This window comes from Delphinapterus leucas, chromosome 4, assembly GCF_059928025.1.
Source record: "Delphinapterus leucas isolate spDelLeu-1000000601 "Yukka" chromosome 4, BTC_Dleu_Yukka2, whole genome shotgun sequence".
In the NCBI taxonomy this organism is placed as follows: Eukaryota; Metazoa; Chordata; class Mammalia; order Artiodactyla; family Monodontidae; genus Delphinapterus; species Delphinapterus leucas.
This window is the reverse complement of record NC_143132.1, coordinates 73,195,269-73,220,928: the sequence shown is the minus strand read 5'-3', so window position 1 is coordinate 73,220,928 and position 25,660 is coordinate 73,195,269. Positions and strand designations below refer to the sequence as shown.

At 35.9% G+C, this 25,660-nt stretch overlaps 1 protein-coding gene and 1 pseudogene across 2 annotated transcripts; both read right to left on the bottom strand.

Moving 5' to 3' along the window:
- Window positions 1-1,474: 1,474 nt before the first annotated feature.
- On the bottom strand, window positions 1,475-24,716 carry PPP1R2 (protein phosphatase 1 regulatory inhibitor subunit 2). 2 transcript variants are annotated; one of them, XM_022569117.3, is made up of 7 exons: window positions 24,343-24,716; window positions 16,900-16,962; window positions 14,243-14,350; window positions 12,446-12,523; window positions 11,806-11,903; window positions 6,104-6,271; window positions 1,475-3,944 (listed from the first exon to the last, which is right to left on the bottom strand). In XM_022569117.3, the coding sequence occupies exons 1-7, from the start codon at window positions 24,462-24,464 to the stop codon at window positions 3,898-3,900; spliced, it is 684 nt and encodes a 227-aa protein (XP_022424825.1). In that variant the 5' UTR covers window positions 24,465-24,716; the 3' UTR covers window positions 1,475-3,897. The 2 variants fall into 2 exon arrangements, with proteins under 2 accessions (XP_022424825.1, XP_022424834.1); XM_022569126.3 differs by lacking the exon at window positions 16,900-16,962 and having other exon boundaries at window positions 24,343-24,702.
- LOC115802387 (U6atac minor spliceosomal RNA) lies at window positions 11,221-11,337 on the bottom strand (annotated as a pseudogene).
- Window positions 24,717-25,660: the final 944 nt, after the last annotated feature.

Sequence of the window (25,660 nt, the reverse complement as noted above, 5' to 3'; positions counted from 1 at the left end):
TACCTCCTCTCAGCATTACCTCCCACCAATAATTCCTCAAATAAAAGACTAGATGAGTCAACTCCAAATTTTAAGTGTAGGAGCCAACCCCCACCCCCAACATCCCCCCCAAACACTGGGGCAGCTAACCAAGGCTTGGGGGTGTAAGCCACAGACCAGAGACACTTGCTATCTGCTCTTTTATTTTCCCAATGAGTAGCAGATGTGCTCTTGTCAACCAGTTATGTGAGCTGATGGGGAGGACAAGGCATTTTGGAAATTTGCTTAGAGCAGCAAGTCTTTGAGCAATAGTTGTATCAATACTAAACCACAGCAGCTTATAACCAAACACATCAACCACACCCTCATCTGTCCCAGATGTGTATTTTACAGTTTCTTGCATAAGTTACCAAAAATTAAAGTCTTATATCTGGCAAATTATATACAATCTGCAATGTGCAGTTATTGCTACCGTGTCTTCCCTCTTTCAATGGTAAACTGTTCTTTTCTTTTAGGAGGAAGTTCAACTTTCATATATTAGAGATCCCAGACTATTTCCCTACTCCTATTTGGGATTCTACTTGAGGGAAAAGGGGGTTGGGAGTGGTTGTGAAACGTCTGATAAATACTAGGTTAAACCAAAGTTTTAAACAGTTCCTTAAGCAGGATGTCTCAGACTCTTTAATATGATGATGTGCATTATTATAAATCTCTGGGAGGTAGGGGAATAAAGCATGTAGCATGTGCAAAGCACATTTGCTCATGGAATCCTTTTCATGGAACGTATGGGATTGAGGGTTTCACGGAACACACTGGGAAATGCTGGCTTAGGTATATGTTAGTTTTGACAGGCTAGCTTGGTACTTACTTTGTAACATGGAGTCTATGAAAAAAAATCATTTTTTGAGTTTGAAACATTCTGTTCAGAGACAAACTTGTGGAATGCAAACCAAATCACATGAATTTAGACATCTCCAGCCACTGTATAATTGTACTTCTGAGATTTTTCCTCAATGGTATATAAACCTCAAACAAAATTTCCAAATTTCTTCAGATTAGAGTAAAAAACAAAAACTCAAACTAAACACTTGAAAAATGTTACTCCTAAAGCACACGATGTGTATCAATAATCCAAATAAAGTTTACTTGTAAGGTACAACTGCAAAAATGAGGGAATTTCTACATCTAAAAAGGCATGGATAAAGAGTATGAAATTTAGTTACATCTGGATTTGAATCCTGTCAACTGGCATGTATGAGACATTGAGACTGAAGAATTTGGCCAAGAGCATTTTCCTCACTTACAAAGTGCTGATAAGATACCTGTTCTGCGTGGTTGTTTTGAGGATTATATATTGGACACCTAGCACAATGCTGGGCAACTAAACAAACTACTCTGTCACAGTGTAGTTCAAGACCCTCTCCTGGTATCCAGAACATTTAGCCAATGGAACACGATAGCTGGGTAACAAGAAAATAAAATCCACACACAATCGTCATATTACTGTATTTTATTACAATATGTTCGGTGTACTAATTTAAGAGGAAAAAATGTAAACAAAACGGAAGTCTAGGGAAAAATGGCACTTTGCTTTAATCTTCAATTTAAAGTTATTTTTAACAATCCATTTATACCATTATATGTCTCAGATTTTAAAAAGCATCATTGCTGAATTTCAGACTGAAAAATAAACAGAAAAGATGACATCAGAGGAGTTAAGCAGAGAAGAGATATTGATTAAAAAATTGAAAGTAAAATCTACTTTGGCTAGAACTGAACACTGACAGATAACTTTCTCCAAAGGAAAATCTAACTTGAGTCATGAAGGTCCATTTTTTGTGTAGTTCAATACTGTGTCAATTAGGAATTCATGACGATGAACAGTTTTACTCAGTCACATTTGACTACCTAAAATCCTACTGGGCATGCTATTTGCCATGTCTTATTCCTCTTACATAACTATCTACTTCCTGAAACCAGATATGCAAGTTTGCCTGTGATTTAAGTTTCAAGAAATAGTTTGTAGAAAACACCAGAAGGATCAGTTGTTAAAGGTCTTACCTTTTCTTCACTGTATAGCAGCTATTTCTACAAATAAAGAGCATGTGGATACTTTCTAAGGACTCGAAATGAGAAAACCAAAAACAGAGGTCTGTGCGCATGAACATATGTACACACATATGTATAAGCTTAAATACCCCCAAACAGGTTTAAACAGGTAAGAATACCTCAACATTCTAAATTCAGAAAGTAGAGATAAACATTGTTTATAAATCAGTAGTATTACTAGCTAATATGTTTTAGTTAGAACACTATACCTGCAGTTCAAAAGTACTGATTGGATTCCATTAAAAGAAAAAGACATTCAAATTAATAAAAACATTCTTCTAACAGCAAAGAATTCTCCCACTTCTTATTTATTTTGACATATTGATATTTCTATAAACTTGCAAGTGGAAGAAAAGCTGTTCAATAAAAGCCAATTCATACATACATACAGTATACAGAAATTATTTTAAAAGTCTGTTCATATAATGGATTCCTTCGGTACTAACAAAAAATTAAGATACAAATAATTGACTAGAAATGAAACCATCACTAAACTAAGATACACAGGAACTGCACTTCATTTCAGGGAAGAAGTCCAAATCTTACTGTGTTAGAAGAATAAAGTACATTTGTCATAGTACACATTATGATATTCCCTTAAAGCAGGAACTATTTAAGGTTTTTAAATTTAAAAAGTGTTCAGATTTACTTCTGTCTATACATTCAGGAACTATCATCATATCACTGGTTACACACAATTCTCTCATCATGCAAAAAAAACCCCCAAAAGCCTCAGTTAGTTGTTTTCTAAGGTCTAATTAAGTCAAACAATAAACTAATAATAGCACTTTAATTAGCAAGCTGTAAATCACAGAGGTGTAGAAATTCTGCAGTTGAACTGTATTTCCTGTCTATAGTACTGCTGCTATTCAATCTATTTTCTCCATGTATTAGAAGAACTAATAGGCATTGATAGTCAAAATAAGATTTTCATTGTTGCAGCAAATGACAGAATATGTGAGAAAAGGAAAAGTTCCTAATGTCACGACAATCTTTATGATCCTTTATAAAGGTAAAGGATTCTGTGCATATGCGTGGAAAGGAGTAAGAAACAAAGGTAGGACGTTAAGACAAGTAGATAAAGGGAATGCTGAGACTATATTAGAATTATATTTATTTAAAAAACTGATCTGAAGTCTGCCCATCGAGAGTACAAAAAAAAAGTCAGAGCAGACGTTAGTGCAAGTTTAACCTGATAATTTATTTGTGGAAAAAGCTAGTTTTGATGAGAAAAAGTTTAATCCTTTCCTTGTAAACATAAAAGAAACGCAACAGGAATTTGAAAGGTAGTATACCAGAAAATGCAACAGTAACTCTTATAATTCTTTTCAATTAAACAGACAAGTTGAAGATGCATGTTAAAATACTTTTCAGGCTGAATATTCATCAGCCTGTATGATCTGCTGTTCCAATTGGATTTTGATTTTTAAAAAACCTAATTTTTTATAAGAGCTATCACATCTAGAAGTGAAGAAAATAAATTAGATCCCTTCTCCCTCCCCAAAAGATATTAACTTCTAAAGCATAAAAAGCTATATATCTTATACAAATTAACCAGTGTTCTTACAAAAGTAATGTAGTTTTGGACTGATGACATTATGCTGTATTTGTGGTGAAGTACTAGGCACAAGAATATATGTATCAATTAGGCATTTTCAGTCTATTTAGTCTCTAAAGTTATTTAATTCTTGGCAATATATAATAACTGGTACACATTTTGGTACTTAAGTCATGAATTGTAGAGAACAAGAAGCAGTATGTTATAGTAACGGTTTGTATCTGACAATTACTGTGCTGAACGAATCCCTTCTATGAGCTCTGTGATTTGTTTTGCAGTTGGTCACATGTAGTAGATCCTGCAATGATAAAAGAAAAAACAGCAACATAATTTGTTTGTTGAGTACTGCCAAACTTGGAACTACCTGAGCTAAAGTTTCCTTCCACTGTTACGTATGATAAACAAATAGAAAGATGTAAAAAACAAGAGATATTTCATGCAGACTGATCAGTATGATATGAAAGAATCTGTATACCCCGTAAATAATATAAAGAGCAGAACAGGTGTATCTATTTAAGTGACAGGACAAATAGGTTTCAGGTTGAACACTTTTGTGACTAAATCACAGGTGGATAGCTAAGAGTTTATTACAACTCAAATATCCAGAACTATAAAAGATTTGTGTTTATGATATAAAAATGATAAAAAATTTCCTGAGAGTCTAAACATGCCACATTTCTTTTTATAAAAACAGTAATAAAACAGGTGGGGATGGGCAGGAGTGTAGAAGAGGGGGAAAAGAAGGAAAATGATAAAAAAGTAATGGGTGCCATAGATCCTTGGAGATTTTAAAAGCTGGTAAAATTTTTTTAAGGGCCCAAGAACAGAAAATAAATAATGAACTTTCTTCTCTATGCCTTATTATGTAGTCTTTTCTATCTTTGTGGACGTTATTGAAGCGAAGCAGTATATACTCCTATGTAAGGAGTACTTCATCCCCACTGAAGAAAAATCGGCGTTAATACAAATTTTAATCATCTATTACACTTAAATGAAAAAAATGCATTTATGTGTTAAATCTGTGAAATCCAATGTTTTAGAAGCAGAGACAGACAAAAGGTCAGATTTATTTTTCAAAAGCTGTGGCTTAAAAAACAAATCCCTTTAATATTTGGCATAGTGGTGCTGGTACAAATTTCCATTGGCAAATGAAGGGTATTCCCAACGCTTTGTTAGAGTCGCTACAAATAGATACTGAAAGTCTGAGAAGAAACTGATGAAAAGTTATAACCCAGAAACATCTGCACTGAATATATAAAAAGAGATCACCAAGATATAGGTAACAGGGAAACAAAGACCAGCTAGGAGATAGGTCACCTAAAAATGGATAATAAATTTAAAGAGAGAGAAGAGAGAGACATACAACAATAATTACTCAAGATAAAGTTTGTTCAAGTTAAACAGACTATGGTGAATAAAATGGAAAGAAAATGCTGTATGAAACAAACTGAAACGCAAAAGCATAACATGGAATAACAAAAAAATATTGTCATCCTGCTATTATAATGAGCACAGTCATCAGGTTCTACCATAGAATCACTTATATTTCATATCTGCTCACCAAAACAATAATATAATAATTATTTACTTTCCTAAGACTTAATCATCCAAGGCACAACATATAAAAGTAAGTTACTAGGGAGGGTGGGAGGGAGGGAGATGCAAGAGGGAAGAGATATGGGAACATATGTATATGTATAACTGATTCACTTTGTTATAAAGCAGAAACTAACACACCATTGTAAAGCAATTATACCCCAATAAAGATGTTAAAAAAAAAAAAAGTAAGTTACATCTCCACTCAAAAGCACCAGTTTGCAGCACAAAGAGTAGGTAGATGGGCACAAAATCTGCATTAATGGTATAGAAGATTCACCTTTGTTGAATGCCAGAATAACAGTTTATGAAAAATAAATAAATAAAATCAATTTTCTATGACTGATCGAGAGTTGGTAGGCTGCAATGGCTGCTTGTCTGAGACTTAAAACAAACAAAAATCAGCCAAATAATTTGTTGACCCAACAGTCAAAAGAATCAACACTGGAAAGACATGACATACTTTATGCTTGAAGGGATGTTAAAACAAATCTTCCGTGTTAAAAACATGTTTCTTTAAAAAGTTTAAACCTTAATTGACATTGTTACGACAGACAAAATATGATCTGAACCATTAAAAACAAAGTATAGCTTAATATGAAGACAAACATCATTGCTTAAAGTCAAGTAGACCAAACAACATAGACATATAACATAACATATGGGCTTAAATCAACTCTGAGCATAAAAACATTATTTTGAAACTGACCAACAGGGGGTTGAAATTTTCTAAACTTTTGGCATAAAAAGTGAATTTTAGAAAAATTTTCTGAGGTTCTTCAAAGTTGCGAGCAAAATAAAGTATATTATTTAGGTACAAAGGACCACAAGTGTCTCAGTGATATTTTCAAAACACCTAACCTTGATTTGATTCTTCTGTATTCATGCTTTCTCCAGCTGCAGTCTCTGACATTTCTTCATCCTCCTCCTCATCACGTAGGTCTTTTGAAATTAATTGTCTAGCTAATTTAATATTCAGTCCTTCATTGTAGTGAAGCTTCCTTTTCATTTCAAACTGTCGCTTTTTTTCTACAAGATACAAAAAAGTAGGCGTCTTTAGCTCAAAGACTGGCAAACTACAGCCTGTGTCTATTTGGTAAGTAAAGTGTTATGGAACACAGTCACACTCATTTGCTTTTGTAATGCTTAAGACTGCTTTTGTACTCAATGGCAGAGTTGAGTAGTTGCAATAGAGACCATATGGCCCCCAAAACCTAAAAACTGGCCGTTTATAGAAAAAGTTTACCAACCTTTGCCTTAGATGCTTCAAGTACATCTTAATGGGAGACTAAGAGTAAGAGCCATTAGTAGTTATATTTGTGAAGGAAATTTAAAGATATAGGAAAATTCTCCAGATAGAGTTGAATGGGAAAAAAGGAAAACTATAATACCATATACATACTGTGTACAAAGCCTGCGTGCATGCACATGTGCACACAGGCACAAAATAAGACTCGGCAATTAACAACCGTTAGTTCTGGGTCAAGGAACTATGGGGTAATTTTAATGTTTTCAAGTTTTCTAGTTTTATAATTCAGAAAAAATTCCTTTAAAAAATTCTTATTATCCATTAAGAAATTGCCATGATTTAAAACATTGCTGGCTCTAAAGAGGGAGGGAGGGAGGGAAGAAGGGACGGGGGGAGGAAAAAAAAACAAACATTGCTGGCCTAAAAACATAACCTCATTCCCAGAGTAATTTTAAGAAAAATGTGTTATTAGGAACAGTAAAGTGATTCTAGACTATTCTTTATTTATAGTCTTCACCACAGAAACAAAAATAGCTATAAATCAACACAACTGACCATATTTTATCAATATATAGCACTTTAAAGATCAACTTTAAGAAACGTTATAAGATTTTAGAATTTCTTAGACCAGTAAATTGAAAGACAAAAAAGGAGTCGACATAAAATTGCCAACTGTTTATTTTGTCAAGAGCATTAAAAGTCATTCACCATAGGTTTATTATGGTATTCATAAAAATATTTTAATGCCAAAAAGGCGTAAGAGAAATCTCTCAGAATAAGGCTATTCAAAGTACTTTCTCTATGTCCCCTAATTCCCTCTATCGAACCCACATCCCCTGCAGTGGAAGCGCGGAGTCTTAACCACTGGATCGCCAGGGAAGTCCCTCCCTTTAAGTTTTTATCATCTATACTTATTTATGTTCTAAACACTGGCATTTACAGTTGTCACTACTGATCAGTCACTTTTCAGCCTCTATTTGGGTTGGGAGAAGGAAAGTTCCGAGATCAACATCCATATCATCATCCCATAAACATTTGTTGCAAACTACCAAGATCTTGCCAGCCATCTTTCTCCTTCTCTAAGTTACTTTTGTGATTTGTTTTACTCTTTGAGAGTACCATATTGTAGAAGAAAGTAAAAAATTTTTTAAAAAATCAATAAAAGACCAAATCCTCATGACTAAATTTTTAGTGATGACTTTCAGATGATGTAAAGGCCAAGATTAAAAAACAACAAAAAATGATTCTAATTGCCTCCAATACCAGATACATTTACTAAAAAGGTAAGGCTTTTTCTCAGTACAAAGTAACACATGTTCTTTTTCATGCAACTTAAAAGAACTTACAAAGTTTAAAAAAAAGCTAGAAACTTAAAAATCACTCAATCTCCACACTCAGAAATTATCATTAATATTTTATGACTCGACTTTTTTCTAAAAATGTATTTTTTATAAAAATGAATCATACCTTGTTGTATGTATATGCTGTTTTCTCACTTACTGTATAGTTAGAATGACAACGTCCCAGGAAGTCTCAGTTTATGCCTATTGTCTGATGGAGCTGTATTAGTGACCCTTTCACTCTTAAAATAATCCAGAGTTTAGACAATAAAGTATATGAAGATAGAGTAAAATTCTGCCACGTACATAGCAGATCTACACAATTTTTAGAAGGTTATAAAGTAGTGAGTTATAATTTAATCCCCTAACTTGGTCAAAGGTTTCTGATTTCCCCCTTTGTATTTTCATTGTTTTTTATGATGTAATATACAGTTGACCCTTGAACAACGTGGGGATTAGGAGTGCCTACTCTCCTCACAGTTGAAATCCACATATAACTTTACAGTTCGCGCTTCATGTTCACAGTTCCGCATCTGTGGATTCAACCAACCGCAGACTGTGTAGGAGGTATTTAGTATAAGTGGACCTGCACAGTTCAAACCCATGTTGTTCAAGGTTCAACTTACATATTTGTGCATCTGTTCTATTATTTTCTCAACATTAGTTAGTGGTTTTTTTTCGTTTTTTTTGTTTTTTTTTGTGGTACATAGGCCTCTCCTGTTGCGGAGCACAGGCTCCGGACGCGCAGGCTCAGCGGCCGTGGCTCACGGGCCCAGCTGCTCCGCAGCATGTGGTATCTTCCCAGACCCAGGCACGAACCCGTGTTCCCTGCATAGGCAGGCAGACTCTCAACCACTGCGCCACCAGGGAAGCCCTAGTTAGTGTTTTTTTAAACTGTGCCTTATAATCCTTTAGTAAGTTATAACCAGCATTTTAAAAAAATGAAACAAAACAGAATAAACTGGATAGAACATATCACATATAGTAAAGGTTAAGTAATGTTTTGTGAAATTTTAATTTTTATAATTTTATGTTTACATGTATGCTGAGTGGCACTTGGTAAAAAATGTTTGAGAAACATTGAAATAAAGCCTGGGAAACTGAATTGCTAGAGCAAAGAGTGTCATTTTCTTTTAAAGCTTTTGGCTCATATGTTGCCATATCACCGTCCAGAAAAGCCAAACCATTTTTCACACCCACCAATTGTATATGAATAACTTATTTCTCCACATTCACACCAAAAGGGATATTGTCATTCTTTTTAATTTTTGTTGATCTGAAAGGAAAGAAAGGCACCACGACGCTGTTTTAATTTGTAGTTTCTTATTCCTAAGAGTTGATCTTACGGTATTTTTCTTTTGTCAATTATAGTAATAGTCTAAGAAGATGATTTCTTTTTAATTCTAAGAGATATTAAACTCAGTTTTGCTTGTTATATATTTTAGTTTTGCAATACTCAAAATTTATTATATAATTTATGCATTTATTTTGTAGAAAGCTAACATAAGTGGTCTCAACCTTCTCTGAATATTAATTTTACTTATAATCTTTGTATGGCAGAGCAACATAATGCCAAAGAGTACAAAAATTTTCAGGTTTCAGGCCCAGTTCTAATAATAATCAACTATCCATGTGAACTTGACAAGTAAATTATCCTTTTTATACTTTCTTTGGCTATTTTTAAAAATAATGGAGAATATACCAATTATTTTAAGTTATTAAAAGTTAATATTTACTGAGTACTTACAATATGCCAGAATCAGTGCTAAGTGTCTTAAATTCTTTATCTCATTTAATACTCAAAAATGACTCCAAATATTTTTATAGCCCCCCATTTAGAAATGAGGAAACTGAGGGTCAGAGAAATTAGGCAAATTAGGTAAGTGACATACCTAGAGTACAAACTTAGATCTATCTGACTCCACAGCCAATATTTTAATTGTTATGTTACTAGTTACAAGATAAAATTTTCTTTTTCTTTTCTTTTTTTTTTTTTTTTTTTTTTTGCGGTATGCGGGCCTCTCACTGTTGTGGCCTCTCCTGTTGCGGCCTCTACTGTTGCAGAGCACAGGCTCCGGACTCGCAGGCTCAGCAACCACGGGCCTAGCCGCTCCGCGGCATGTGGGATCTTCCCGGACCGGGGCACGAACCCGTGTCCCCTGCACTGGCAGGCGGACTCTCAACCACTGCGCCACCAGGGAAGTCCCCAAAATAAAATTTTCTAAGAATTTCTTTAATAAACAAGGACGTTCAGACATGTAATTTATTTAAAAGCAATAAACACCTGTATCAGTAACTCTTACTACTGGGAACTTGAACTTGTGAAACTGTAACTAGTGAAATGGTTCCCCCTGCTGGCTAACTTCTGGAACTACAATTTGAGGGAAAATCCCTTAATGAAACTGACAATAGAGGTTAATAAAAAATTCCCTGTTCTCAATAGATCACGTTTTCAGAGAATAAGGAATCAACAAACTCTAGGAACAATTTCTATCTGAAACCGTTTCAAAGGCCTTTGGGGTATATTTTGGGAAAATAAATCAGGAAGTCACTGAGGATAGAAGATAATATAATACAATTTGAGATTATGCTATATGTTATATTTCTTTCTTGTATAGCACTCAAACTATCATAGTTTTGTTCAATACACTACATTCTAAAGATGATAGGAGGGAATAGCAAATTGTACCTTTACAGCTACACATGACAAAGATCCTGACAGTTAACTAGCAAATATTCAGAATCTTAGTTCTAAAGTTTCTAAACTTCTTTACAGTACAGGTAGTTTCTGCATTTCAAGCCTTCAAGTAAACAAACTACTCGATCTCTTTTTTCTTTTTTGTGAGGGTGTGTGTTTTTCTTGCATCTTTTTTCCTATATATAGGCTTGGTTTTCCCTTTTAAAAATAATTGAAGGGACTTCCCTGGTAGTGCAGTGGTTAAGAATCCGCCTGCCAATGCAGGGGACACAGCTTCAATCTCCGGTCTGGGAAGATCCCACATGCCGCGAAGCAACTAAGCCCGTGCACCACAACTACTGAGCCTGCGCTCTCGAGCCCGTGAACCACAACTACTGAGCCCGTGAGCCACAACTGCTGAAGCCCGCGTGCCTAGAGCCCGTGCTCCGCAACGAGAAGCCACTACAATGAGAAGCCCGCGCATCGCAAGGAAGAGTAGCCCCCACTCGCTGCAACTAGAGAAAGCCCACGTGCAGCAATGAAGACCCAACGCAGTCAAATAAATAAATTATTAAAAAATAATTGAAAATAAACTATATAAGCAATTTTCAGTTCCTGAGATTATACATTCACATCCTTCAAAATTATAAAAAGCAACAAAGTGAAATATTTTCCATCTTTCCTTACCTCCACAGATAAGAACTATTACTTGTAAAAACAGGAACAATGAATAGGTAGCAATGCCTTAACTGTGTATGTATTGTGTGGGCTAAAAGAGCCTCTTTCATCCTTGTTGAGAGGGCTATATTTATCTCCTTTCCTGTGACACTTCTGTTCTTTCTGTTCAATGGGACCTAACAAAAATCTTTATTCCAAGTCTGACCATCTTGATTCATCTGGTAAGCTTCACCAATGCCTTAATACAGAAAAAGCACAAGCAACTGAGAAATTAGCTCTTACTGCTATCCACTTTAAGATCATCCAAACACTCAATGACCCTAAATGTATTAATTTAATAAATATTTACTGAGCATCTACCTGGTATAGATGCTTGGTACAAAGAAAGGAACACATGTTAATTCCTTTACAGACAGTAATATTTTCTTGAAATGGGGGGGGTGTGGAGATGTCATACAGTAAACCCACACAAGTAGAATCTGAATTATAAAAATGTTGCTCCTTAATCTCCCACCATCCACCTCCTAAAAAGGAAAACCATTTGACAGTCTTCTTTATAATGTATTTATCTTAGCAAAAATTATTAGCAATGCTAAAAGCAGTAAAAGAAAGAAACTACCTCGTTCTTCAGGTGAGAGGTCACTATCCTCATCTTCACTGCTTTCTTGTTCACGAACTCGACACTTTGGCTCCGAGCTTTCAGCAGCAGCAGTTAATCTATACAACAATCATTTAAAAAGAAATCAATACTGTGATAGTCTTATATTAGTTGAGTGTCTCACTCTACTTTTTAGTCTCATAAAAACATCTAAAGATCATTAATATGCTAGCTATAACCTGATGAGGAACATAAAAAGCAAGAGAGTGGGACTGTATATAGAAACCAATAAACAAGAAGAGTGGAAGTTGACAAACCCATGAACAGCAAATAGAGCTTTTTTTCAGGAATTCAACTTATTTTGCCTTTCTCACTTCTATCTTTAAAACCCAGGTGACAGGATATTAAAAAGCAAAAACAGAAAAACCTCCATTCAGGGAACTGACACAGGGAATCTGTGTACCAGCTTCTGGTTCTCAATCTACATACCTTGATTTTAACCTAGAAATAAGACTATGTAAGTTGCTATGAAAAAAACAGATAAACTTATTTATTTAGCACATGCTTTTTATTTACACTTGTACAAGTAAAGTAAAATGCCTTTAACTCTGCAGAATTAAAAACAGCATGAGAAAAATGCTTTATAGTCATCAATACTTACTTCCTAGCTAAGATATCTGGGGTCAGGGCTTCAGTGGTTTCTGAATCACTCAGTGCATCTTCATCATCACCTACCATACTAGGATGATAAGCACATTATAAATTAATACCTGAACTATAATTTTTCAAGCAGGAAAACAAGGTAGAGAAACATAATTCTATTGACTAAAAGTATCAATGTATTTATGGCTCTGTTGTCATCTTTGAAGTTTAATTTTACACTGTTTCTATTTGATGCAAATATTTAAAAGTATAGCACCAATCAAGAAAAGCCTTCAAATAATTTTAAAAAAAGAAAAAACATGTAAAAAAAAAACCCCACTGCAACTATAAAAATAAATACTGAAAACGCGAATCATCTGGAGGGGAAAAAAAAAACTTCAGTTAGTCCATCCAGTGGCAGGGAAAAAATAATGCAAAAGAACCCTATCCAGCTTTAGATTATGTATTTGTACATCAACCTGAAGATAAGACACAAATGATCTATGCAGACACAGGTTAGGTAAAATAACAAAATTAGATCCTAAGACCTAATTCAGGAAGTTTAAAAGCTATTTAGCTTACGCAATCTACTCTCTAACGAAATATTTGCTCCCCACATAATTGCGAAAAATGGTTACCTTTATTATTTAAATATAAACAGTTTTAAAATAATGGCTACAGCTATTTATTTTTGAATCATGTTTGATCTTAATTTTTTTAGGATAGTTATCTCCAACCAACACAGATAAGGGATGTCTACTACCTTTATTGAAAAGGAAGAAAGCATTGACTTTGGCTTCTGGTACAATAGAAGTTTTAGGTTACGTTTTAAAGTATATACCTGTAATTAGGAGAAAAATAAGGATCACTTTCATAAATGATGTCTACTTCTTTCCTCAAGCTTTATTAGTACTGAGTTTCAGTATCTGTACCTCCTATTTCATTATTTTTCTCCCCTTGTCACAATCATGTTAATTCTTGTTTTTACTGTTTTTGCTATTATCAAGTTATCTCAACTTATCTTCCAAAGTTTCATCCATTGATTTAAAACAGAATTTCTTTAACTCTATTTTAATAGTAACTTCTAGATTTATATTGTTTTACTTCAGTGACAAATACAAAATATTTCAGTCCTGAAAATCTTTATTTTTTTCAATACAATCTGGGCATGATCTGAATTAGGTATTTCTAACTTATTTAGAATCTCATTATGTTTATTGGTGCCTTATTTTTGTCTTCATACTAACTACAGCCATACACTATCATTTTACAACTCATTAAAAAAATGATAATGAGTCATTTGAGTCTGGAAGACTCAAAACTAACAATTACAATGCAATTATATGAACTACAATATCATGTAAGTTCAAAAATAAGGACATGAAACAGTAGTAATGTCCACTTGTCTTTGCATGGATTAAAAAAGAGTTACCATCTGTGAAGTTATCCCTTTCTGCAAAGAGAATGAATAAGCCCCTGCCACCTACTTAGGAAGCAAACAAGCCCAGCTCTCATCTTCCTTTACAAATAGATGACTTTAAGGAAGGCAAAGTCACTTTGTATATATCATTAGCTGCTAGGGACCACTGAGGTGCAATGAATAAACATTTACTACTATAATTATAATGTAAAAAATGGATTCCATAAAGTTCCATATTACTTTTACTATTACACAAAAATATGCAGTTATTAATTAGTGTTCCAGTAACAAATATAAAAAAACAGACAAAGATTCAAATCATCTGTTATCCAGAAGCTCATGTCAAACGCAAAATGGAAACAAGTCAAAAAAGGAATGCTGTGTACAAAACATTACCTATGGTAAGGAGTGCTAGGTTCATCTATTTTCATTAAACCATAGTCTTTGTCTGCTGGATGATATGTCGCCAGGATGTTCATTTCATCCCACTTCTGGGACTTTTTACTACAATAAGAAGAAAAAAATTTTTTCCTCAATGTAGTGAAAGATACAAAATGTACACATCTAAAATTCACGAACATCCAAATCCCACATTGCAATTTCTATTTGACTGCTAACTTCTATTTTTACATCTACTTTCTTGGAACAGAAACTGACTTGGGTAAAAGCCATAAGTAACTACAATAAAGTGTCAGTAAATATTTTACAGAATACTTAGTGCCCACATATTAAAAACACATTACAGTTGTCCCTCGGTATCCTCAGGGGATTGGTTCCAGGACTGACACAGATACCAAAATCCAAGGATGCTCAAATCTCTTCTATAACATGGCGTAATATCTGTATATAATCTCTGCACATCCTCCTGTATACTTTAGACCATTACTAGATTACTTATAATGCCTAATACAATGTAAATGCTATGCAAATAGTTGTAAATACAATATAATACAATGCAAATAGCTGCTGGCACATGGCAAATTCAAGTTTGGTTTCTGAAACTTTCTGGAAATTTTTTTTCCAGAATATGTTTGATCCATGACTGGTTGAATCTGAGGATGCAGAACCTGTGGATATGGAGGGGTAAACAGATTCTTCACCAGGCATTCAAAAAACTATTACATTATGACATGTTTAATCTTCATCTGGCCTATAGAATAACAGCAAAAGCTGGAATTTACACATTGCCTGATCTCAGTAGTTAAGGATTTTGGATCTACGATATATTTTTAATAGTTTGATAAAAAACACAACAGCAATATTTTCCTTGGCCTAATTTTTTTTAGCAGTATCTATAACAATCAAAATAATCATAACATAAAACTACAGAGAAGACCTCATTAAATTCAGATACCATTAATAAAGATTTAGATTACACATAAAATTATACCTCAGTTGTTTTTTTTAAAATTTAGAAATATAACGATTTGCTGATAAATGGTTTCAGATCACCTGGAATAAATCTACTTAAGAAAACTAGAAATGCTTTGTAAATGCTTTATGAACATCCATTAGTGTCCATTCAACAAAATATTTGTACAACTACTAAGGTGCTCAATAATTAAATGTCTTAATTAGAAATCCTTATCTACTCATTAAAAAGGACATCAACAACCTCTGTGCCAGCCAACAATCTGTTACATATACAATTTGTGACTTGGTTATATACTTAAAAATAAAACTACCTTAAAAAAAAATCAATGTAGACTTTACACAGATTCAAATCATCCTTTCCATATTTGCTCAACATTGGTGAGGTTTTACTGCAGATATTTTCAATTTTCCTAAATCTACCAATACCTGGATCTTGAACTGCTCTTGAAGAAAGACATTTTTAAAATTTTAATATTATATTCTCTTCTCCATGTTCTGAGTCACCTTAAAAATTACATGTGCCCACTCGTGGCAGTTGAGCCTGACTTTATGTTCTTCTGCTTTCTACCATAAAGGGCCCACAGTGTCCCCATTTAAGGCTAATCACTTTTTTCCTTCATATTTTTATTGTGGTAGAATATACATAACATAAAATTCACCATTTTAACCATTTTTTTTTTTTTTGCTATTCGCGGGCCTCTCACTGTTGTTGCCTCTTCCGTTGCGGAGCACAGGCTCCGGACGCGCAGGCTCAGCGGCCATGGCTCACAGGCCCAGCCGCTCCGCGGCATGTGGGATCTTCCCGGACTGGGGCACGAACCCGTGTCCCCTGCATCGGCAGGCGGACTCTCAACCACTGCGCCACCAGGGAAGCCCCATTTTAACCATTTTTAAGTGAATAGTTCTGTGACATTAAGTACATCACATTATTGTGTAACCATCACCATCATCCATCTCTAGAACTTTTTCATCTTCCCCAGCTGAAACTCTGTACCCAATGAACACTACCCCTCACCCCCGCCACAACAACCATTCCATTTTCTATCTCTAAGACCACTCGAGGTACCTCTTATAAGTGGACTGATACTGTATTTTTCCTTTGTGGATGGCTTATCTCACTTAATGTCTGTATGGTTCATCTATGTTGTGGCATGTGTCAAAATTTTCTTCCTTTTTAAGGCTGAATAATATTCAATTGCAGACTAAGTACTATTAACTACAACTTCCTTTTAAGCCTACTTACCCTTAGTTTTATCAAGAGGCAAATGTTGGCCTAGATATACTCCACAGGTGACTGCCACTACAACTCCCATTCCCGCCCCCCACCAAACAGAAGTTTCTTCACCATGAAAAAATCAAAATCTTAAGTTTATAAGAAGCTAAAAATTAATGGGTCGTTTATTTTTAAAGCACAGAAGTAACATTTCTTGTTCAAAAAACTGCTTTTTTATTCATTCAGCAAGGTACTCACCTGAATTTTCAACTAATCAAACTTAAATGTTGCTGGTATGTGTATGTATATAACACTTGATTGAACTAGACTGTGTATATAGATGTTGCTTTAAAATAGTATTGATTTCTTTAGATGCCTAGTTTCTGACCATCAGAGTAATAGTTGGTCTTGTGGCAAAAAACAACAACAGTAACATACAACTGTTTAAGGTTCAAGTTCCACTTACCCTTCATTAGTCCTGTTACTACAGGCAAGTCCAACAAACATTCTCTCTTGGGCTGTATTTACTCTACATGGAAATTATAAAAAATGGAATTTTTAGGATTTTTAAATCTAAAGTTTTGTTACAAGTTTGGAAACCATATCTCACTTAGCACTGTGAGAATGGCTTGCGATAAGGCATTCTGAAAAAATGTTTAAATTGCTTACGTATGAATGCCTTCTCCCACTGTCCCACAAGTCAAAATTTAAATGATTTTGAAATATTTATGATCTGCTACAGAATGAGTTTTTCTAAAAAGCAGTCAGTTTTCTATTTGACTAAATCTACAGTTTCAGATTTGTATTGTGCTAAATAGCTCTATTATCTACAAATTTCTGTAAATTTAGAAAGCAAATGATTTAGGTCTTCTCATGGTCATATTCTACATAAGGAAACTCACAGTGAAGAGAGATACACTTTAAAGATTTTAGACAGCAGAAATGATCAAGAAGCTTCTGATCAGAAGGATAATTAAAGACATATACAAATTTTAAGAGAATTAGATTAATTTTGTAAATAAAGCAATTCAATTAATAGACAAAGGGAGACCCATTATATGGTAACTCAATGTTCCCTCCTGATAGACAAGGCCTCTGAAATGATAAGCCAGAGTTAAGTCCGAGTCAGAAACACAAAAGCACAGGTAAACGTTTCATAAAACCTGTATTAATACAGTCTAATTAAGATTCCCTATTAAAGATATTGTAAAAGATAACTAGCACATATCTATTTATATAAAGTTCAAGAGCACGCAAAAACTAAAATGTATAGGTATGTATACTTAGGGAATTGCTGTAAAAGTCAGGATAGTGATTATATTACAGGGGAGGAGGACTGCGATTGGAAAGGACAGGAGACATTTCTTTTCTTTCTGGTTTTTTTTTTTTAATATTTATTTATTTATTATTTATTTTGGCTGCACCGGATCTTAGTTGTGTCATGCATGAGGGATCTAGTTCCCAACCAGGGATCGAACCCGGGCCCCCTGCATTGGGAGCGTGGAGTCCCACCCACTGGGCCACCAGGGAAGTCCCAGACAGGAGACATTTCTGAGGTGATGGAAGCATTCTTCTTCTTGACCAGGATGGCGGTTACAGGGGTGTTTGCTTTATAATTATTCCTTAAGCTTTAAAATTACATCTAATACACTTTTCTGTATGTGTATTAAGTTACAATAAAATATTTAAAAAATAAACACATACAAAATGACTTTGTTAGGTGTGTCCTAATCTCAAAGTAAAACAAGCTACTTCCTAAGTGATGCTAGCAATATTGAATTAAAATGACAATTTATCATCATTAGAAGAATGAAGATGGCCCTCTGAAGTTACAGAGGTACCCCCGAACACCCTGCAAATCTGTTCTGTGAGACAATGATAGAAGAAAAAGAACTGAATTGTAGGATATAAGAAGAAATGGTGTTTTCTTGAAATTAAGGATAAAATTGAAAAATCACAATCCTAGTACCTTAACCCACTAACAATTTTGATTTCTGTATATTCTTTCCACTCTAACATACATGAAAAAATACCCAAGCTATTAGTATATATAAAAATATAGACAAAACAGTATACGTATAGTATATATAAAAATAGCTTCTATATCAGTATATGTATTTTATCATAAGCTGCTTGTATTTTCTAGTCTTTACCTTTTTAATATTACATGCATAATATTCAATAACAAACTATTTACCTAATATTAGATATTTAGATTGAATCCAGTGTCTTCCTACTTAAAGTAAAGCAGAAATGAACATTTGTGCATATTGTATTCAATGACTTTTCAGGATAATTTGCTAGGACAAGCATATCTGGGTTAAATTTATCAAGAGCTTTGTAGTTCACTCCATGTTGCCATATAGCTTTTTTTTTTTAAAAGAGGACTATTTGTAATGTCCCCAAATAACTGCCAAAACTTTGCAGGATTGGGTATCTGTGTGTGTTTTTGCCACCTGAGAGGTATAAATTGATATTTAAATGCTGTTTTATGTTTCTCTGCTCATTACCTAATAAATCATATGAAAAAATGCTTATTTTACTTTCCTTGTGTGAATTGTTTACATCCTTTGCCTATTTACTGGAAACATTCTCATTGAGTGAGTTCTTTATATCTACATAAATGTAAAGAGCTCATTCAAATTTATGAGAAGGTTTAAACCACATTATATATAACTCAAAGATATATATAAGATTTAAGCTATATTATATAGAACCACATTACATATAACCTAAATTTTCCCATTCGCTTGCCATTTAGTTTACTATCTACTATAAACAGAATTAAAGTTTTATATATCCAAAGCTTCACTCCACATCTTCACCACAATACTAAGAGGAAAAGAACCTTACAACTGTCAAGATCCAGAGGAGATATTATCTTGCAAAACCATGAACTTTCAGTAAGGGCATAAAACAACAGACTCCAAAGAATGCTGGAAATTCTTAGGAGGAAAGTAATGAAGTCGAAGAAACTGTCGGCAGAGGACACTGGATATGGAAATTAGCATCTCTTAAATTTTGGTAGAATTAACATCAGTTGAGTAACAAAACCCAAGGAGTGAACTTGGTTTATTCCCAATACTACCACAAACTGTTCATGTGACCTTCTTTGGGCCATCATCTCCACTTACAAAAAATAGGCACAGTACCACTTACACTGAAGATCTGCTGTGAGGGTGAAAGCACCTGCTAGTTTCAGCTCCCTCCTCCCTCTTGGGTGATTGGTTTTCCGGCAGCCTAAATCTGCACCAGAAAAAGTCACCAATTCTCACTTTCACTTTCATAGCTCATATGATGCCATCTCAAAGACCTACTCATACTTCTTGTTGCTTGTGACCTTCTCGTTTTTACAGTTTTAGCTGAGTTTGGAGTGGGAAGCAGGATTTTGCTTCAATGTGTTAAACTTTAACCCCACATTTCAAGAAATGGTTCTTTCTTAAATGAAGATTCAACTTCTGTAGGTTGACAAAGTACAAGCCTTTGAAGCTTGAACAATTAAACTAAGACTTAAAAATAAAAGCAATTAGTAAATAAAAGGTCACTTTTGGAAAACTTTACTCAGTGGGCCTTTGACCATATTCCATATCCCTTTATAGGCAAGAAAAGACAAAGCTGAAGCATGCTTATATAAAATTATATTAAAGGAAATTAATTTAAGCACAATTTTTCCAAGCAGAATTTGCCTACATTACCTAAGACTACTACAGAATTTGAATTGAACACAGTGAATCCAAAGCATACTGTGTACAACAACCCCAAAAGTGGGGAAAATTAGATTTCTGTATTTCTAATAGAATAAGACCAACATTTGAGGGTGAGGTACGGGGTTAAACACTTTACATTTAGTAACTCATTTAATAGTTAAACTAGGCAGGGATATAATGAATAACGCACTGTAAGTCACAGAGCTAATAAGTAGCAAAGAGGATCTGAACCCAGGCAATCTGGCCCCATATTAATCACTAACCTTTAACACTTCTAATAAGATAGGCTTTAGTAACACAATATTTTCAACAATTCCAAGTGAACATTTTTCTCACTTCAATATTTCTGAAAACAGAATATATCTTAAAATGGATGGCATCTTAAAATTGGCAGTATTTTTTTCTTTCTTGGTGCTACCTAAAATCATGGTACATCTTAGAATCAATGGTGTCTTGTTTTTGATGAAACACACGTACTTACTCACTAGATCTGTTATGTCTGACCTTCACAGGTTGTTCACTATATTCAAAGTATCCAGAAAGAATGGGAATTCCACAATCACAGTGATGACAGTGGTGTTCTAATTAGTTGAGCAGGGTGCTGCAATATACTGACATTATCTATGCCTAATTATATGGATTTACAGACTATATCCAGTTTTAATTGAACTAACCCTCAAAAAGTGGTACCTGACAAATGGTACCTGAAGAAACCACTGAAGATAACAGTACCAATGCAAAGTACAGAGAATAAGAAGATAACACCACTGGGACATTAAAAAAACAAAAAGGTTGGACAAGAACTGTATAAAAAAAATCCTAAAGACTACTTGAAATATGGCAGTATATAAACCTTACTTTAAGTATATATTGAATCTTGAGATATTATCTAATGGTAGTAGTATATGTATATAAATCATAAACAAACATATTTGAAACATATTTCAAGTTTTTCCTACTAAAATGATGCACAATCAAAAAATTTAGAGACCAGTGGAATAGCACAACTCATGACTTAAAAAAAAATCCCTTAGTAACATCTCTTTATGTTAAATAAAATGTTCTGTTAAATTATATCCTCTCACAACCTGATGGCGTTGGGGTAGGGAGTGGTTTGTGCAGAAAAGGGAAACTACCACTGTACTTCACATGATAATGGCACCAATGAAAGGTATGGTTATTCGTGGATTCTGTATTTGCAAATCTGACTACTTGCCAAAATTTATCTGTAACTCCAAAATCAATACCTGAGATTTCTCTGTCTCTCTGACATGCATAGAGCAGGGAAAAATTTGAGTTGTCTGATGCACATGTTCCCAGCTGAGATTAAACCCTGCTTCAGCTCTCTTACTGTAAATGTGTCCTTTTTATCTATTTAGTACCATGTTTTTTGCTTTTTTGGTGAATTAGCCATTCAAAATGGCTCCCAAAGATTGTGCTTAAGTGCTGTCCAGTGCTCCTAAGCCCAAGATGATTGTTATGTGTCTTATGGAGAAAGTATGTGTTAGATAAACTTCATTCAGGCATGAGTTACATATAGTGCTATTGGCCATGTGTTCAATGTTGATGAATCAACAATATGTATAAAATTACGTGTCTTTAAACAGAAACAGAAATTTTAAAAGGTTATGGGCTGATTGGTTGATGAAAATGTTGTGACCAGAGGCTTACAGGAACCTAAGTCTGTATTCCCCCTAGGAGTAACAGTTCAGTATTAACTAACTCAGTGTTTGTGGTGACTTTATAGAGTGTCACTACTGAGAACAGTGAGAACTGACTTAAATCCCCGGTCATTTTCACATTAATATGAGATTATTTTACTAATACTCTGGTTCCAACATTTGAAGTTAGACCATTACACCGTACTTTTTAGTTTCTGAATTTTAAGTGCATTGTACTTGAAAGAGCTATTTCGGTCCTTTATACATGAAAGGGAAAATACTGGTTGTACTTAAACATTACAAAAAGTTTGTTTCAAATGTGTTCACCTATACTTTCATTGTTTCTGTTCAAAGAGGCTCTCATAAAGTCACTAATATTGTTTGCATGAGCTGTGCCATAAATAATAATGTGTACTGTATTACGAACAGAATTAGTTTATTTCCCTTCCAGTCAAATAACACTTACCATGAAAAAACCCATCCCCTTTTACTACTTAGAGCTAAACATCATAAACCTCAATGAATTAGGGCTTGGTAACTGCCTTTGAAGACAGGACTATAACCTCCTAATTTACATAAGTCAAAGTCAACTGCCTTGCAAAAGGCCCCCTTTAAGTCAATCTGCCCTGTTAGCAGCTCCTAGAGAAGGAGCAGCCCTATGCAGGTGAGACAGTCTAGTATAGTGGCTTTCCAGGCAGAAGGACCTGGAGGTAAACCCCCGTCAATTACATAAAGAGGCCAACACACAGAGTGGGGCCACCAGAAATTACAGCAGACCAAAGTTGAGAATAAACAGAAGCAGCAGCAAAAGACAGAAGAAAGTAATAAGCTACTTGGTAGCCAAACAAAAAGAAGCTCGCACTGGAGAATAGGTAAATAACTTAAATGCTAGTGAGAACCACATTCTTGCCGCTGAACACCCTGAAATCATATAAAAGTCTTCCATAGTTTGTTTTGTTATTAAGACTATCTTGGTCTTCCTGTTATAGCTTTGCTCTGGTAAGATTATTTTCTTAATCCCATTACAACACCCCCCCCTTCCCATATGAAGTGGCTTACCCCAAATAGAGGTTTGAAAATTGCATGTTGGAGAACGTAAGAGAGTCAAGCATCCAAAAGAGAGTGGGAGTAGGAGAGGTGCTAGACAAATTAAGGTCCTTTCCAACCCCCAAAGCCCATGATTCTGAGCTGTGATCCTACTTAATGTTTTCCTCTAGGTAACACAAATCCCCATAAATTTACCATCACCAAACTGTAGTTCCTTTTATAGCCCTAAAATGATCCTTTTGAACAGGTGTGCCCTAGTTCCAATATTCAAAGTTTTCGGGAACATCCTCATTTTAGCTTTATGACTTCACAGATTTCAACAACTTTTCTTAGGCCTTACTTCCAGAATGTAGAGTCCTTATGTGTTTAGTATCTTAGAACACCCAAGCCCCGGAGGACTTCTAACCCAGTGTTGTATTTTACACTATATATATGGTTTTGCACCTTTTTTTTTTCCCCATTGAGGACTGCACCTTGGATATCTTTCTCTGCGCATTAACACCTATTTCATTCTTTTTAAAGGCTGGTCTGTTTTCCCATTATACTAATGTACCATAATTAATATTTCACCAGTCCTTCTTAAGGGACCTTGGGTTGTTCCCAATTATTTACTATCACACACAATGCTATGGGTCAACATCTTTTCACATATGTATTTGTGAGTATGCAAAAGCAACTAAATTATCATGGGATCATTTTAAGTTGGTACTTTCTGAACTGTTCTGAGCTTACATATGTCTTTCAAGAGGAACAAAGACTAGAAAGCGCTCAAACTCTCATTGCAGATGCAAAAATAATTAGCAATAAGTAGCTTTCCATTAAATATAGATCAGACTGGGAAATTTTCGGTTTCTTTTAATGCAGAGATAATGACAAACCAGGACCCAAGAGAGTGAATGGGGCATGATTCTTGTGGTAATGTTCACCTAAAAAGGAACGACTATGGCAGAAGGGCAATTAGAAAAATGGAGAAATTATCTCTTTTTCGGAGGAGTCTCTTATTAGCTTGCGAGTAGATCTTAAAGGGCTCCCAAGCCAAGAAAATACACTTTACTCATTGAATTTAAGACACTCCGATACGAAGTGAAGAAATAATAAATGCTTAACAGGTGAAGCTTTAACTTCAATTTGATTCTTTAATATTCCCAATTTCCAGAAGCTCAAAGATCATGGTGTATGTTTTCAAATTATTATATATGCGTATATACTTAAAACCCACACAACAAACGTCATAGCTCCTGTCTTCTTTATAATCACTCCACCCCTCAGCCTGGCCGGCGGAGGGAGACCCGAGCGGCACAAGGGCCGCATCTACGCAGCCGCCCCGCCCGCCCGCCCGCCGCGCTCGGTGTCCGGGGTCGGGCTGGGGGTCGGCAACAGTGCCGGGGGGCGGCAACAGTGCCGGGGGGCGGGGAGGGCGAGGCCGCCCAGGCGGGGAAGAAGGGGCTGGCCAGGCCGACCCGGGCGACGATGGCCGTCCCTCGCGGCTCTTACCTCAGCTCTTCGTCGACACTCCTGCCGGGCTGTTCGGCCGATGCCACCACAGAGGAAGTCGTAGAGCTCTTGTTCTTCAGGATCCCCTTGATGGGCCGGTGCGAGGCCGTCGAGGCCGCCATTGCCCGTCGCTCCGGCGGTCGGCTCAGCGTCGCTGCTTGGCGCCGGGTACAGGAAGGAAAGGGCTGGGCGCGAGCAGAGACTCGCCAGTCAGCCGCCAAGCCCGCCTGGGGCTGAAACGGCCGCACCTGCTGTCGCGGAGACAGCCACTAGAGTCGTTGTCACGACACAACGACTCGGACGCTCTGGCGTCCAGCCGACGCCGCGTGGCTAGCGGGCCTTAGCGCGCCGACCGTCCCTTACAGCACCCTAGGCCACCCGCACTTTATCCGCGGCCCGCGGAGAGAAGCCGGCCGAACGCCGGAGCGACGCCGACGCCAAACCCAAACCCAAGCGGGCCCGCCCTCTCGCGATATCTGGGGAGGGGCGGGGGCGGGGCGAGAACCATGTCCATCTCCTCGCCCCGCCCCTTCCCGTCCCTCTCGGTGAGCTCTCCCCTACCTTGGCTGGGGCTCTGGGTGAGGAAACGTTCCGAGAGGTTTCCGGCTGGAGTCTGTACCGAGCTGTACTTCTCTCCAAGCACCCTTGCTCCCACAATTTCATGAGGTTCATATTGTTATTTCTGTATTTTATAGATCTGAAAATTGAAGCTCAAAGGTGACATCATTCGCCAAAGATATTAACTGACTTTCAGAGAAATGAAGTATGTCTCCTCTTTCCTTCCACTTAACCAGCATAAAAAGCTTAACTATCCATTATAAAATCATGAAATATCAGCATTGGAATGGTCCTTAGAGACCTATTGTGAGATCATAGAATACTGACTTTTATGAAATCATAGAACATCAGCATTAAAATAGTCTAACTTATTTTTACCATTGGAAAAGCTGAAGGAGAGAAGTGACGGGACCACCACTGTCACACGGCCCATCCGTAGTGTGTGGTCATAGAAGTTCAGACTTCTGCTTCTAGTCTGATGTTTCCCCATTTTACCACATTCTGCCTCTGTGTTGGTAATCTCATGGAAGGTATCACTGGCAGAAGTTCCTAGAATTGTAGTTTATAATCTTTCTCCCCCCAGATCTTGGGGACACACTTAGTGTAACCAGCTGTCCAACACTGGGTGAAACAGGCCAAAAGCCTAGGGGACTGTCTAGGTCTTTGTAAGATGAGTCCCAAAAGAGAAAAAAAACAAAACCCTCCAGCACACACTCTCCGCATGTTATCTCTGCCTGGGTGCGAATGAAAGATAGCCGGG

Bases quoted from the DNA above. Each gene is read 5' to 3' on its own strand.
- PPP1R2 (XM_022569117.3), bottom strand. From the start codon at position 24,464: ATGGCGGCCTCGACGGCCTCGCACCGGCCCATCAAGGGGATCCTGAAG. The intron at 6,272-11,805 runs GTAGTTTCTTTC...TGTATCTTGTAG, and splicing joins CCTCTCACCTGAAGAACGAG to AAAAAAAGCGACAGTTTGAA. The intron at 3,945-6,103 runs GTTAGGTGTTTT...TTATCATTGCAG, and splicing joins TACAGAAGAATCAAATCAAG to GATCTACTACATGTGACCAA.